The 16,310-nt window shown below is 46.4% G+C and overlaps 1 protein-coding gene across 2 annotated transcripts in view; it reads left to right on the forward strand.

Annotated features, from left to right (window-relative positions):
• The first annotated feature begins 2,240 nt into the window (after window positions 1-2,240).
• nckap1 (NCK-associated protein 1) overlaps window positions 2,241-16,310 on the forward strand; it is a 196,515-nt gene continuing 182,445 nt past the window's right edge. Inside the window, exon 1 of one of the 2 annotated variants that reach the window (XM_060928976.1) lies at window positions 2,241-2,627. In XM_060928976.1, the coding sequence (XP_060784959.1) occupies window positions 2,520-2,627 (108 nt within the window). In that variant the 5' untranslated portion in view covers window positions 2,241-2,519. The remainder of the gene's footprint in view (window positions 2,628-16,310) is intronic. The other variant, XM_060928977.1, reaches the window with a different exon arrangement.

A 16,310-nucleotide genomic window follows, 5' to 3' on the forward strand; every position in this document is an offset into this window, starting at 1 on the left:
TTGACCGTAGGTGTGAATGTGAGTGTGAATGGTTGTGTGTCTCTGTATGTCAACCTGGGGACTTGTCCAGGGTGTACCCCGCCTCTCACCCATAGTCAGCTGGGATAAGCTCCAGCGACCCTGTAGAACAGGATAAGCGGCTACAGATGGTGGATGGATGGGCAGAGGGATGGATATTCATGTAAAAATTATTAATTGAAAACAGGAGACTATTAGACCAATTCCTACTAGGTAGAGTTTTTCAGCATCAAATCCTATAAGACAGATGGATCGAGTGTCTGTGGCTTTTGCTCAGGATGTGCTGAGGATGATAGATGTGTTGAGGATGTTAATGATGGATGTGTTGAGGATGTTAATGATGGATGTGTTGGGGATCTTAATGATAGATATATTGAGGATGTTAATGATGGATGTGTTGAGGATGTTAATGATAGATGTGTTGAGGATGGATGTGTTGAGGATGTTGAGGATGGATGTGTTGAGGATGTTGAGGATGTTGAGGATGGATGTGTTGAGGATGTTAATTATAGATGTGTTGGGGATGTTAATGATAGATGTGTTGAGGATGTTAATGATGGATGTGTTGGGGATGTTAATGATGGATGTGTTGAGGATGTTGAGGATGGATGTGTTGAGGATGTTGAGGATGTTGAGGATGGATGTGTTGAGGATGTTAATTATAGATGTGTTGAGGATGTTAATGATGGATGTGTTGAGGATGTTAATGATGGATGTGTTGAGGATGTTAATGATGGATGTGTTGAGGATGTTAATGATGGATGTGTTGGGGATGTTAATGATGGATGTGTTGAGGATGTTGAGGATGGATGTGTTGATGTTGAGGATGGATGTGTTGGGGATGTTAATGATAGATGTGTTGAGGATGTTAATGATGGATGTGTTGAGGATGTTAATGATGGATGTGTTGATGTTGAGGATGGATGTGTTGAGGATGTTAATGATGGATGTGTTGAGGATGTTAATGATGGATGTGTTGAGGATGTTAATGGATGTGTTGGGGATGTTAATGATGGATGTGTTGAGGATGTTAATGATGGATGTGTTGAGGATGTTAATTATAGATGTGTTGGGGATGTTAATGATAGATGTGTTGAGGATGATAGATGTGTTGAGGATGTTAATGATAGATGTGTTGAGGATGATAGATGTGTTGAGGATGTTAATGATAGATGTGTTGAGGATGATAGATGTGTTGAGGATGTTAATGATGGATGTGTTGAGGATGTTAATGATGGATGTGTTGAGGATGTTAATGGATGTGTTGGGGATGTTAATGATGGATGTGTTGAGGATGTTAATGATGGATGTGTTGAGGATGTTAATGATGGATGTGTTGAGGATGTTAATGATGGATGTGTTGAGGATGTTAATGATGGATGTGTTGAGGATGTTAATGGATGTGTTGGGGATGTTAATGATGGATGTGTTGAGGATGTTAATGATGGATGTGTTGAGGATGTTAATGATGGATGTGTTGAGGATGTTAATGGATGTGTTGGGGATGTTAATGATGGATGTGTTGAGGATGTTAATGATGGATGTGTTGATGTTGAGGATGGATGTGTTGGGGATGTTAATGATAGATGTGTTGGGGATGTTAATGATGGATGTGTTGAGGGTGTTAATGATGGATGTGTTGATGTTGAGGATGGATGTGTTGAGGATGTTAATGATGGATGTGTTGAGGATGTTAATGATGGATGTGTTGAGGATGTTAATGGATGTGTTGGGGATGTTAATGATAGATGTGTTGAGGATGTTAATGATAGATGTGTTGAGGATGTTAATGGATGTGTTGGGGATGTTAATGATGGATGTGTTGAGGATGTTGAGGATGGATGTGTTGAGGATGTTAATGATGGATGTGTTGAGGATGTTAATGATGGATGTGTTGAGGATGCTGAGGATGGATGTGTTGAGGATGTTGAGGATGGATGTGTTGAGGATGTTAATGATGGATGTGTTGAGGATGTTAATGATGGATGTGTTGAGGATGCTGAGGATGGATGTGTTGAGGATGTTGAGGATGGATGTGTTGAGGATGTTAATGATGGATGTGTTGAAGATGCTGCTCTCTCCCTCCTCGCAGCAGCAGCAGCGCATTCTCTTGTAGTGATTTGAGACACAGCCCTCGCTTTTCCAAATCCCAGGAATTCAAAATGGCGGATTGTTAGTGCAGTGCGCAGTGTGTAGTGAGCGCGGTGCGGTTCGGGACGCGGCCCTGCGTTGGTGTTGCAGGAAAAGAAACAGGCTGAGCTTTGATAGACGGGGCAACACCTAGTAAAAAAAAAAAAAAAAAGAGGGAGCGAGCGAGAGAGAGGACGAGCTCGACCAAGCCTTTTAGCCTGTAACATGGGCTTCATTTAAACAGTGCACCGCAGCTGGCTTCTTTATTTCTCTCTCTTTTCTGACACTACACAGGAACCGGGGGACATTTTCTCTTCGAGCGGGTTTTGGTTTGAATTAAAATAACAGAGAGAGAGAGAGAGAGAGTGAAAATGTCTCGGGGTGTGCTGCAGCCGAGCCAGCAGAAACTGGCCGAGAAACTGACCATCCTGAATGACCGCGGTGTCGGCATGCTCACCCGCATCTACAACATCAAGAAGGTAAAGAGCTGCGGCTTTCAGGAGCGCTGTGTGAACGCGCCTCGCTCTGAGAGAGAGAGAGAGAGAGAGGGGGTGAATGTACTGTAGCTAGCTCGCAAGGTTTACAGCCCTGACTGCCATCCTGCTGCTCGCTTCATCACGGCTCAGAGAGGCAGAAAACCCCACACTAATGAAAATATATAAACACAAACAAACACACTGCGTGTTTACCAATAACTTCATGTCGTCTCCGGATTCCGCACGCGCTAAACTGTCGTTAGCAGCTAACGCTAGCGAGGCTACGCTAATTGCTAGCACATGCTAATGCTACACAAACTTACCTCAGGAAAAGTACAAGTTGTTTTAATTAATAATTCATCAGAACATGAATGTTTGTTGCATTCTGTATTTATTTAACAGAATTTATGGACTAAATCACAATTTCGGACAGATTTCTGAACCGAATGTTGCTTAGCTGCGGGGGCTAAAGGGCTAAAGGGCTAATCCTGTGGAGCTGATGGAGGCGACATTAGTTTCACTGTACAAGTAAATATTTTATTCCAGTAAAATGTTGTGGTAACAAACCTGGACACTACTAATATTTATATTATAACATTGTTATAGGTATAATTTATATTATTTATAGCTGAGTAATTATCCTGCTTTTGACGGATTTTTGTTTACTTGTTTATTTAACATAATTACACATTACAGGAATAAGACCAGTGATGATTAAAATATTAAAATGGCTCCTATTTAATAAAATGAATACCTCGGGATAAATAGCGCTACTGTTATTGTCAGAATTTTAGTTTATCCATCTGTATATCTTTTGTTTTCTAAATCCGACATAATTACACAATTAAATACAAAATTTAAGGATGTATAATTGAAAATATTTTATATGAATAAGGATTATTTAGGAGAGTTGTATAATTATAATAATTTATTACGTGTATATAATAGATGTCTTAGTAATTTTCCATTTTTAATTAATATTTATTTATTAATTTTTCTATCTATTTTTTTCTTATTTAAAATACCTTTAAAAAGATTATTAAAATATATATTTTTTTAAATCTCCATTTTCCGTAAAGAGACAACAGGAATAAAATGACACGTCATTTTGCGTTTTTGTTCGTTTACTTGGTATTACTTTAGGGGTGTTCACACGGCAACTTTTACTCCGGTGTATCACCGGGGCTGCCCCGGTAGAGCGTTCACACGGTACAAAGTTATACCGGTGTAGCCCCTGAAAGCTGCTTAAACCGGTGCAAATCTAACCCTGCTCGGGAGGTGGTTTAAGAAATTTACTCCGGAGTAAATGCTAGTTTGCGGGGCAGCACCGATATAAAATGGGACGTCTGAACGCTACGGGGTAGACTCGCTACGCGTGAGGAGAGTTGATTACATACGGGCATTGCATAATTTGCACCCTGGTATTTTGCGCTTCCAAAATGGCGAATATCAACAACAACAGAACTGCGTGTCTTCCAGTGTTGCCAGATTTGGCAGTTTTAAGTGCATTTTGACGGATTTGAACATATTTTGGGCTGGAAAACGTCAGCAATATCTGGCAACACTGGTGTCTTCATCCACGTTGTTTTCCCGGCGCTTGGTGATGCCATGACAACCGGGAAAAAGAAGTACAGTTTCACGCATGCGCATATTTCATTTCCGCATTATTACTATCGGAAATGATAGTAATAAAAGGAAATATCAAAACTTTATTACTATCAAAGGAAATGATAGTAATAGTTTTTGCTACGGTCGCAGAAACTGCCGTGTGAACGCAAGTGGGGCTGCACCGGTGCTAACATGCTTCTCTCTAGTAAGCAGGGTTGTGACGTGTGAACGCTGCGCAAAATTTACACCGGTGTAAGATATATCGCAACAAAATACATCGGTGCAGCATCGATGCAAATATGTGCCGTGTGAACACCCTATTTGACATATTTACAGATTAGATGGATTAACAACATGTACGTTTTTTGCTATTTTACACGAGGTAATAGTTATTTGTATAGAGATATTTACCCTTTATTTAAGATTGTTAATTTCTCATTTTACACAACTAATAATTTGAGATAATGTTAATATTTTCAGAGCTTATTATTCTTTATTTCAGTTTATTGGTTAGTATAGGTAATCGTATGGGGCCGAGTAAAATTAAGGATTAATTTCATGAGTGAGTTCAAGGTTTTGAAAATCACGAGTGAAATTGATCCTTAATTTTACGAGGAACCGTACGATTACTTGTTTATAATATATCGGGCCAAATTCGTACTGCAGAAGCCATTCAAGTTCACGACATTTGTCATTATCTTGCACGTTTGAATCAGTTTCTAAAGCATTCCTTGTTTTCGCAAATCTCTCGCTTTTCCCTCAAGGACTTTTCGTGATTCTTGAAAAGTAACGTCTTTCAGGATTAATCCCGGATATTTCTCTTGTCTCAGATGCCGATCCAGTGCTGCCTGCATTAATTTAGTCTGGTTTGTAGTTTTCCCGTTTTCTTTCCTCACTTCTGCATAAAACTGCGATAGCACCTTGTCTAACTCGCAGCATTCATACGCCACTAGAGAGTCGTTTATTTGTTTTTCTGCGGCCCATTTCTTAAACACGGAGAGCCAAAAATTCATACTTTTTTTTGGTATTTTCACTTGCAGTTTTCAACTGGTTTATCATTTCTTCGTCAAATATAGCGAAACGCTAGCCTGGGCCCGCCCATCCTAAGCGTGACGCAACATGAGGGCCTGTTGCGAGCTTAGTCTGGCCAGGCAAGCTATCTACAGCTCTTCCAAGCTCCCGAAAAATCAGGAACCAATCAACTTTGAGCATCTCCAACGGCCCTGGGTAGAGGCGTGTTCAAGGCACTGACGTAGTAGAACTGCGACCGGAAGCCATAGATTGTTTACAGAATCTATGCCGGAAGCGCTTAATTCACGCTTCCGCATCTATTATGCATAGATGCTGTATTGAAAGCATTCAACGGGAAGTTCTAATTGAAAACGGAGCAAAGAGCAGCCCTGGGGGTATTTATTGAAAGGAAGGACGTTTTCGCCTTGCTCCCGACCGGCTTCGGTAAGAGTTTAATCTACCAGTTAGCCCCGTCGTGTCGCATACGTCAGAGGAAAGAGTGATGTGATTGGTTTAAGCTTCGTCACAGCCTTTTCTGGCTTCGACCAGTAGCAAACTGAGGCATTTCAGGGAGGCGGGTCAACCACGGGCTCTGGGAAATGGTTGGGCTTAATATCTTGGCCAGACCAATAGCTCGGAGAGCTTTGCAGTCGCGTTAGCCAGACTAGCGGAACGCGGCATTGCTGAGTCAGCAGAGTCAGCCATTTTGTTGACAAAATTTGCTAATTTTTCTAACCGTAACCAAGCAACGAACTAGCCAATAGCATTTCAGAAATACGGCCCTGTGTTAAGGAAAAAAAGCCCTCCTTGATTGACCAATCAGAATTGAGCAATTTGGCCCTGTGTATTATAAGACATAATTATGCAGTGCAGGAATGAGATGTTTTATAGGAATGATGGATACATCTATAAAAATTATTTTATTTATTACAGGAATAATCATTGTAGGATTTTTTTTTTTACAAAATTTTTTTAAAGAAAATAATAGAATTTAATTTATTGGGCCAAAAGTAGTTTTAATGTATTGACATTCTTGAAGACATTTCTCTTGTTGGAATTGGGCTTATATTCCTGAAAAAACCCTAATGATGTGTTATTAAATGTGAAAGGCAGAGCAGTGAAAGCCCCTCTGTCGAGTATCGTCTCTCCAGTGTGGTGTGAATGTGTGGGTCTGTGCTCCATCGTCTGTGTGTGTTCTGTGTTGTGTATAAATGTCAGTAGTGTTAATTGAGCTCTCATGTGCTGCCTGTGTGGTTCATATGAAGATTTTAGGCTTCACAGGTGTTTATTAGAGACGTTGTAGTTTGTTGGCACGGTTTCATGCAGTTCTATCGCCCCTAAACTCGTGAGTGATGTGCCATTCAGTGTATTTACGTTAATGCTGATTTCCTGTCGCTGTCCCGACTAACGCTCTTAGCACAGGACCGGACACAAAGCTGAAATGGGTGTGAAGGAGTGCGTGTTAGTCCAGGATTTCCTCCTTCTGCTCTTTATGACCCTCTAATGACACGAGGGGGGGGAGAGAGAGAGAGAGAGAGAGAGAGCATATGAGTGTTGAATATATGAAAGAGAGCAGTAGTTGAATGAGCGCGTGCGCGACCGAGGGAGGGAGTCGAAGGGGCGCGCGCGCGACCGAGGGAGGGAGTCGAAGGGGCGCGCGCGAGGGAGGGAGTCGAAGGGGCGCGCGCGCGAGGGAGGGAGTCGAAGGGGCGCGCGCGCGCGAGGGAGGGAGTCGAAGGGGCGCGCGCGCGCGCGAGGGAGGGAGTCGAAGGGGCGCGCGCGCGCGCGAGGGAGGGAGTCGAAGGGGCGCGCGCGCGCGAGGGAGGGAGTCGAAGGGGCGCGCGCGCGCGAGGGAGGGAGTCGAAGGGGCGCGCGCGCGCGAGGGAGGGAGTCGAAGGGGCGCGCGCGCGCGAGGGAGGGAGTCGAAGGGGCGCGCGCGCGCGAGGGAGGGAGTCGAAGGGGCGCGCGCGCGCGAGGGAGTCGAACGGGCACGTGCGTGAGGGGGGAGTCGAACGTGGGCGGGCGGGAGGGAGTTGAGTGCGTGCGTACGTGCGTGAGTGAAGGAGTTGAACGCGTGTGTGAGTGAAGGACTTGAATGCGTGAGAGAGGGAATTGAACGCGTGCGTGTGGGCGGGCGGGAGGGAGTTGAGTGCGTGCGTACGTGCGTGAGTGAAGGAGTTGAACGCGTGTGTGAGTGAAGGACTTGAATGCGTGAGAGAGGGAATTGAACGCGTGTGTGTGCGGGAGGGAGTCGAACGCGTGCGTGCGTGCGTGAGGTAGGGAGTCGAACGTGTGCGGGAGGGAGTTGAACGCGTGCGGGAGGGAGGGAGTTGAACGCGTGCGTGCGTGAGAGAGGGAGCTGCGTGAGGGAGGTAGTTGAACGCGTGCATGAGAGAGGGAGATGAATGCGTGCGTGAGAGAGGGAGGTGCGTGAGGGAGGGAGTTGAATGAGCGTGCGCACGCGAGGGAGGGAGTCGAACGGGCGCGCGCGTGCGAGGGAGGGAGTCGAACGCGCGTGCGAGGGAGGGAGTCGAACGCGCGTGCGAGGGAGGGAGTCGAACGCGCGTGCGAGGGAGGGAGTCGAACGCGCGTGCGAGGGAGGGAGTCGAACGGGCGTGCGAGGGAGGGAGTCGAACGGGCGTGCGAGGGAGGGAGTCGAACGGGCGTGCGAGGGAGGGAGTCGAACGGGCGTGCGAGGGAGGGAGTCGAACGGGCGTGCGAGGGAGGGAGTCGAACGGGCGTGCGAGGGAGGGAGTCAAACGGGCGTGCGAGGGAGGGAGTCGAACGGGGGCGCGCGCGCGTGCGAGGGAGGGAGTCGAACGGGGGCGCGCGAGTGAAGGACTTGAACGCGTTTGGGAGGGAGTCGAACGCGTGCGTGTGTGAGGGAGGGAGTCGAACGGGCGCGGGAGAGAGGGAGTCGAACGGGCACGTGCGTGGGGGGGAGTCGAACGCGGGTGGGCGGGGGGGAGTCGAACGCGTGCGTGAGTGAAGGAGTTGGACGCGTGCGTGAGTGAAGGACTTGAACGCGTGAGAGAGGGAATTAAACGCGTGCGTGTGTGCGTGAGGGAGTCGAACGCGTGCGTGCGTGAGGGAGGGAGTCGAACGTGTGCGGGAGGGAGTCGAACGCGTGCGGGAGGGAGTCGAACGCGTGAGGGAGGGAGTGCGGGAGGGAGGGAGTTGAACGCGTGCGTGCGTGCGGGAGGGAGGGAGTTGAACGCGTGCGTGCGTGAGAGAGGGACATGAACGCGTGCGTGAGAGAGGGAGCTGCGTGAGGGAGGTAGTTGAACGCGTGCGTGAGGGAGGGAGGGAGTTGAACATGCGTGCGTGAGGGAGGGAGTTGAACGTGCAAGCGCGAGGGAGGGAGTTGAACGAGCGCGCGCGAGGGAGGGAGTTGAACGAGCGCGCGCGAGGGAGGGAGTTGAACGAGCGCGCGCGAGGGAGGGAGTTGAACGAGCGCGCGCGAGGGAGGGAGTTGAACGAGCGCGCGCGAGGGAGGGAGTTGAACGAGCGCGCGCGAGGGAGGGAGTTGAACGAGCGCGCGCGAGGGAGGGAGTTGAACGAGCGCGCGCGAGGGAGGGAGTTGAACGAGCGCGCGCGAGGGAGGGAGTTGAACGAGCGCGCGCGAGGGAGGGAGTTGAACGAGCGCGCGCGCGAGGGAGGGAGTTGAACGAGCGCGCGCGCGAGGGAGGGAGTTGAACGCGAGCGCGCGCGCGAGGGAGGGAGTTGAACGCGAGCGCGCGCGAGGGAGGGAGTTGAACGCGAGCGCGCGCGAGGGAGGGAGTTGAACGCGAGCGCGAGGGAGGGAGGGAGTTGAACGCGTGTGTGCGTGAGAGAGGGAGGTGCGTGAGGGAGAGAGCGTGAGAGAGAGAGCGGGAGTTGAATACGTGTGAGAGGGAGAGAGCGGGAGTTGAATACGTGTGAGAGGGAGAGAGCGGGAGTTGAATACGTGTGAGAGGGAGAGAGCGGCAGTTGAATACGTGTGAGAGGGAGAGAGCGGCAGTTGAATACGTGTGAGAGAGGGAGCGAGCGGGAGTTGAATACGTGTGAGAGAGAGAGAGGGAGTTGAATACGTGTGAGAGAGAGAGGGCGTTGAATACGTGTGAGAGAGGGAGCGAGCGGGAGTTGAATACGTGTGAGAGGGAGCGAGCGGGAGTTGAATACGTGTGAGAGGGAGCGAGCGGGAGTTGAATACGTGTGAGAGAGAGAGAGAGCGAGCGGGAGTTGAATACGTGTGAGAGAGAGAGAGAGAGCGGGAGTTGAATACGTGAGAGAGAGAGAGAGAGAGAGAGAGAGCGGGAGTTGAATACATGTGAGAGAGAGAGAGAGAGAGAGCGGGAGTTGAATACGTGTGAGAGAGAGAGAGAGAGAGAGAGAGAGCGGGAGTTGAATACGTGTGAGAGAGAGAGCGAGCGGGAGTTGAATACGTGTGTGAGAGAGAGAGCGGGAGTTGAATACGTGTGTGTGAGAGAGAGAGCGGGAGTTGAATACGTGTGAGAGGGAGAGAGCGGGAGTTGAATACGTGTGAGAGGGAGAGAGCGGGAGTTGAATACGTGTGAGAGGGAGAGAGCGGCAGTTGAATACGTGTGAGAGAGAGAGAGAGCGAGCGGGAGTTGAATACGTGTGAGAGAGAGAGAGCGAGCGGGAGTTGAATACGTGTGAGAGAGCGCGAGCGGGAGTTGAATACGTGTGTGTGAGAGAGAGAGCGCGAGCGGGAGTTGAATACGTGTGTGTGAGAGAGAGAGAGCGGGAGTTGAATACGTGTGTGAGAGAGAGCGGGAGTTGAATACGTGTGAGAGAGAGAGAGAGCGGGAGTTGAATACGTGTGAGAGAGAGAGCGGGAGTTGAATACATGTGTGTGAGAGAGAGCGGGAGTTGAATACGTGTGTGAGAGAGAGAGAGCGGGAGTTGAATACGTGTGTGAGAGAGAGAGAGCGGGAGTTGAATACGTGTGTGAGAGAGAGAGAGCGGGAGTTGAATACGTGTGTGAGAGAGAGAGAGCGGGAGTTGAATACGTGTGTGAGAGAGAGAGAGCGGGAGTTGAATACGTGTGTGAGAGAGAGAGAGCGGGAGTTGAATACGTGTGTGAGAGAGAGAGAGCGGGAGTTGAATACGTGTGTGAGAGAGAGAGAGCGGGAGTTGAATACGTGTGAGAGAGAGAGAGCGGGAGTTGAATACGTGTGAGAGAGAGAGAGAGCGGGAGTTGAATACGTGTGAGAGAGAGAGAGAGCGGGAGTTGAATACGTGTGAGAGAGAGAGCGGGAGTTGAATACGTGTGAGAGAGAGAGCGGGAGTTGAATACATGTGTGTGAGAGAGAGCGGGAGTTGAATACGTGTGAGAGAGAGAGCGGGAGTTGAATACATGTGTGTGAGAGAGAGAGAGAGAGAGCGGGAGTTGAATACGTGTGTGTGAGAGAGAGAGCGGGAGTTGAATACGTGTGAGAGAGAGAGAGAGAGCGGGAGTTGAATACATGTGTGAGAGAGAGAGCGGGAGTTGAATACGCGTGAGAGAGAGAGAGAGCGGGAGTTGAATACATGTGTGAGAGAGAGAGAGAGCGGGAGTTGAATACATGTGTGTGAGAGAGAGAGAGAGAGCGGGAGTTGAATACGTGTGTGTGAGAGAGAGAGCGGGAGTTGAATACGTGAGAGAGAGAGAGAGCGGGAGTTGAATACGTGAGAGAGAGAGAGCGGGAGTTGAATACGTGTGAGAGAGAGAGAGAGAGCGGGAGTTGAATACATGTGTGAGAGAGAGAGAGCGGGAGTTGAATACGTGTGAGAGAGAGAGAGCGGGAGTTGAATACGTGTGTGAGAGAGAGAGAGAGAGAGAGAGCGGGAGTTGAATACTTGTGAGAGAGAGAGCGGGAGTTGAATACGTGTGTGAGAGAGAGCGGGAGTTGAATAAGTGTGAGAGAGAGAGAGAGAGCGGGAGTTGAATACGTGTGTGAGAGAGAGAGAGAGAGAGAGAGAGAGAGAGAGAGAGCGGGAGTTGAATACGTGTGTGTGAGAGAGAGAGAGCGGGAGTTGAATACGTGTGTGTGAGAGAGAGAGAGCGGGAGTTGAATACGTATGAGAGGAAGAGGGAGTTGAGTACATATGAGAGGAAGAGGGAGTTGAATACGTATATGAGAGGAAGAGCGAGTTGAATACGTATTTCTGAGAGAGCGAGTTGAATACGTATCTGAGAGGAAGAGGGAGTTGAATACGTATCTGAGAGGAAGAGGGAGTTGAATACGTATGAGAGGAAGAGCGAGTTGAATACGTATCTGAGAGGAAGAGCGAGTTGAATACGTATCTGAGAGGAAGAGCGAGTTGAATACGTATCTGAGAGGAAGAGCGAGTTGAATACGTATATGAGAGGAAGAGGGAGTTGAATACGTATATGAGAGGAAGAGGGAGTTGAATACGTATATGAGAGGAAGAGGGAGTTGAATACGTATATGAGAGGATGAGCGAGTTGAATACCTGTATGAGAGGAAGAGGGAGTTGAATACGTATATGAGAGGAAGAGCGAGTTGAATACGTATATGAGAGGAAGAGCGAGTTGAATACGTATATGAGAGGACTAGCGAGTTGAATACCTGTATGAGAGGAAGAGGGAGTTGAATACGTATATGAGAGGAAGAGCGAGTTGAATACGTATATGAGAGGAAGAGGGAGTTGAATACGTATATGAGAGGAAGAGGGAGTTGAATACGTATATGAGAGGACTAGCGAGTTGAATACCTGTATGAGAGGAAGAGGGAGTTGAATACGTATATGAGAGGAAGAGCGAGTTGAATACGTACATGAGGGGAAGAGCGAGTTGAATACGTACATGAGAGGAAAAGCGAGTTGAATACGTATATGAGAGGACTAGCGAGTTGAATACCTGTATGAGAGGAAGAGGGAGTTGAATACGTACATGAGAGGAAGAGCGAGTTGAATACGTACATGAGGGGAAGAGCGAGTTGAATACGTACATGAGAGGAAAAGCGAGTTGAATACGTATATGAGAGGACTAGCGAGTTGAATACCTGTATGAGAGGAAGAGGGAGTTGAATACGTATATGAGAGGAAGAGCGAGTTGAATACGTATATGAGAGGAAGAGCGAGTTGAATACCTGTATGAGAGGAAGAGGGAGTTGAATACGTACATGAGAGGAAGAGCGAGTTGAATACGTACATGAGAGGAAGAGGGAGTTGAATACGTATATGAGAGGAAGAGGGAGTTGAATACGTATATGAGAGGAAGAGCGAGTTGAATATGTATATGAGAGTAAGAGCGAGTTGAATACGTGTATGAGAGGAAGAGGGAGTTGAATATGTATATGAGAGGAAGAGGGAGTTGAATACGTATATGAGAGGAAGAGCGAGTTGAATACGTATATGAGAGGAAGAGGGAGTTGAATACGTATATGAGAGGAAGAGCGAGTTGAATACGTATATGAGAGGAAGAGGGAGTTGAATACGTATATGAGAGGAAGAGCGAGTTGAATACGTATATGAGAGGAAGAGGGAGTTGAATACGTATATGAGAGGAAGAGGGAGTTGAATACGTATATGATAGGAAGAGGGAGTTGAATACGTATATGAGAGGAAGAGCGAGTTGAATACGTATATGAGAGGAAGAGCGAGTTGAATACGTATATGAGAGGAAGAGGGAGTTGAATACGTATATGAGAGGAAGAGGGAGTTGAATACGTATATGATAGGAAGAGGGAGTTGAATACCTGTATGAGAGGAAGAGGGAGTTGAATACCTGTATGAGAGGAAGAGGGAGTTGAATAGGTATATGAGAGGAAAAGCGAGTTGAATACGTATATGAGAGGACTAGCGAGTTGAATACGTATATTAGAGGAAGAGGGAGTTGAATATGTATATGAGAGTAAGAGCGAGTTGAATATGTATATGAGAGTAAGAGCGAGTTGAATACGTGTATGAGAGGAAGAGGGAGTTGAATATGTATATCTGAGAGAGCGAGTTGAATACGTATATGAGAGGAAGAGGGAGTTGAATACGTATATGAGAGGAAGAGGGAGTTGAATACGTATATGAGAGGAAGAGGGAGTTGAATACGTATATGAGAGGAAGAGCGAGTTGAATACGTATATGAGAGGAAGAGCGAGTTGAATATGTATATGAGAGTAAGAGCGAGTTGAATACGTGTATGAGAGGAAGAGTTGAATATGTATATCTGAGAGAGCGAGTTGAATACGTATATGAGAGGAAGAGGGAGTTGAATACGTATATGAGAGGAAGAGGGAGTTGAATACGTATATGAGAGGAAGAGGGAGTTGAATACCTGTATGAGAGGAAGAGGGAGTTGAATAGGTATATGAGAGGAAAAGCGAGTTGAATACGTATATGAGAGGACTAGCGAGTTGAATACGTATATTAGAGGAAGAGGGAGTTGAATACGTATATGAGAGGAAGAGCGAGTTGAATACCTGTATGAGAGGAAGAGGGAGTTGAATACGTACATGAGAGGAAGAGCGAGTTGAATACGTACATGAGAGGAAGAGGGAGTTGAATACGTATATGAGAGGAAGAGCGAGTTGAATACGTATATGAGAGGAAGAGCGAGTTGAATATGTATATGAGAGTAAGAGCGAGTTGAATACGTGTATGAGAGGAAGAGGGAGTTGAATATGTATATCTGAGAGAGCGAGTTGAATACGTATATGAGAGGAAGAGGGAGTTGAATACGTATATGAGAGGAAGAGCGAGTTGAATACGTATATGAGAGGAAGAGGGAGTTGAATACGTATATGAGAGGAAGAGGGAGTTGAATACGTATATGAGAGGAAGAGCGAGTTGAATACGTATATGAGAGGAAGAGGGAGTTGAATACGTATATGAGAGGAAGAGGGAGTTGAATACGTATATGATAGGAAGAGGGAGTTGAATACGTATATGAGAGGAAGAGCGAGTTGAATACGTATATGAGAGGAAGAGCGAGTTGAATACGTATATGAGAGGAAGAGGGAGTTGAATACGTATATGAGAGGAAGAGGGAGTTGAATACGTATATGATAGGAAGAGGGAGTTGAATACCTGTATGAGAGGAAGAGGGAGTTGAATACCTGTATGAGAGGAAGAGGGAGTTGAATAGGTATATGAGAGGAAAAGCGAGTTGAATACGTATATGAGAGGACTAGCGAGTTGAATACGTATATTAGAGGAAGAGGGAGTTGAATATGTATATGAGAGTAAGAGCGAGTTGAATATGTATATGAGAGTAAGAGCGAGTTGAATACGTGTATGAGAGGAAGAGGGAGTTGAATATGTATATCTGAGAGAGCGAGTTGAATACGTATATGAGAGGAAGAGGGAGTTGAATACGTATATGAGAGGAAGAGGGAGTTGAATACGTATATGAGAGGAAGAGGGAGTTGAATACGTATATGAGAGGAAGAGCGAGTTGAATACGTATATGAGAGGAAGAGCGAGTTGAATATGTATATGAGAGTAAGAGCGAGTTGAATACGTGTATGAGAGGAAGAGTTGAATATGTATATCTGAGAGAGCGAGTTGAATACGTATATGAGAGGAAGAGGGAGTTGAATACGTATATGAGAGGAAGAGGGAGTTGAATACGTATATGAGAGGAAGAGGGAGTTGAATACCTGTATGAGAGGAAGAGGGAGTTGAATAGGTATATGAGAGGAAAAGCGAGTTGAATACGTATATGAGAGGACTAGCGAGTTGAATACGTATATTAGAGGAAGAGGGAGTTGAATACGTATATGAGAGGAAGAGCGAGTTGAATACCTGTATGAGAGGAAGAGGGAGTTGAATACGTACATGAGAGGAAGAGCGAGTTGAATACGTACATGAGAGGAAGAGGGAGTTGAATACGTATATGAGAGGAAGAGCGAGTTGAATACGTATATGAGAGGAAGAGCGAGTTGAATATGTATATGAGAGTAAGAGCGAGTTGAATACGTGTATGAGAGGAAGAGGGAGTTGAATATGTATATCTGAGAGAGCGAGTTGAATACGTATATGAGAGGAAGAGGGAGTTGAATACGTATATGAGAGGAAGAGGGAGTTGAATACGTATATGATAGGAAGAGGGAGTTGAATACCTGTATGAGAGGAAGAGGGAGTTGAATACCTGTATGAGAGGAAGAGGGAGTTGAATAGGTATATGAGAGGAAAAGCGAGTTGAATACGTATATGAGAGGACTAGCGAGTTGAATACGTATTTTAGAGGAAGAGGGAGTTGAATACGTATATGAGAGGAAGAGGGAGTTGAATACGTATATGAGAGGAAGAGGGAGTTGAATATGTATGAGAGGATGAGCGAGTTGAATACCTGTATGAGAGGAAGAGGGAGTTGAATAGGTATATGAGAGGAAAAGCGAGTTGAATACGTATATGAGAGGACTAGCGAGTTGAATACGTATATTAGAGGAAGAGGGAGTTGAATACGTATATGAGAGGAAGAGGGAGTTGAATATGTATGAGAGGACGAGCGAATTGAATACCTGTATGAGAGGAAGAGGGAGTTGAATAGGTATATGAGAGGAAAAGCGAGTTGAATACGTATATGAGAGGACTAGCGAGTTGAATACGTATATTAGAGGAAGAGGGAGTTGAATACGTATATGAGAGGAAGAGGGAGTTGAATATGTATGAGAGGACGAGCGAGTTGAATACCTGTATGAGAGGAAGAGGGAGTTGAATAGGTATATGAGAGGAAGAGGGAGTTGAATACGTATATGAGAGGAAGAGTTGAATATGTATATCTGAGAGAGCGAGTTGAATACGTATATGAGAGGAAGAGGGAGTTGAATACGTATATGAGAGGAAGAGGGAGTTGAATACCTGTATGAGAGGAAGAGGGAGTTGAATAGGTATATCTGAGAGAGCGAGTTGAATACGTATATGAGAGGAAGAGGGAGTTGAATACGTATATGAGAGGAAGAGGGAGTTGAATACGTATATGAGAGGAAGAGGGAGTTGAATACGTATATGAGAGGAAGAGCGAGTTGAATACGTATATGAGAGGAAGAGCGAGTTGAATATGTATATGAGAGTAAGAGCGAGTTGAATACGTGTATGAGAGGAAGAGTTGAATATGTATAT

This window comes from Neoarius graeffei, chromosome 9 (genome assembly GCF_027579695.1).
Source record: "Neoarius graeffei isolate fNeoGra1 chromosome 9, fNeoGra1.pri, whole genome shotgun sequence".
NCBI classification, from domain to species: domain Eukaryota; kingdom Metazoa; phylum Chordata; class Actinopteri; order Siluriformes; family Ariidae; genus Neoarius; species Neoarius graeffei.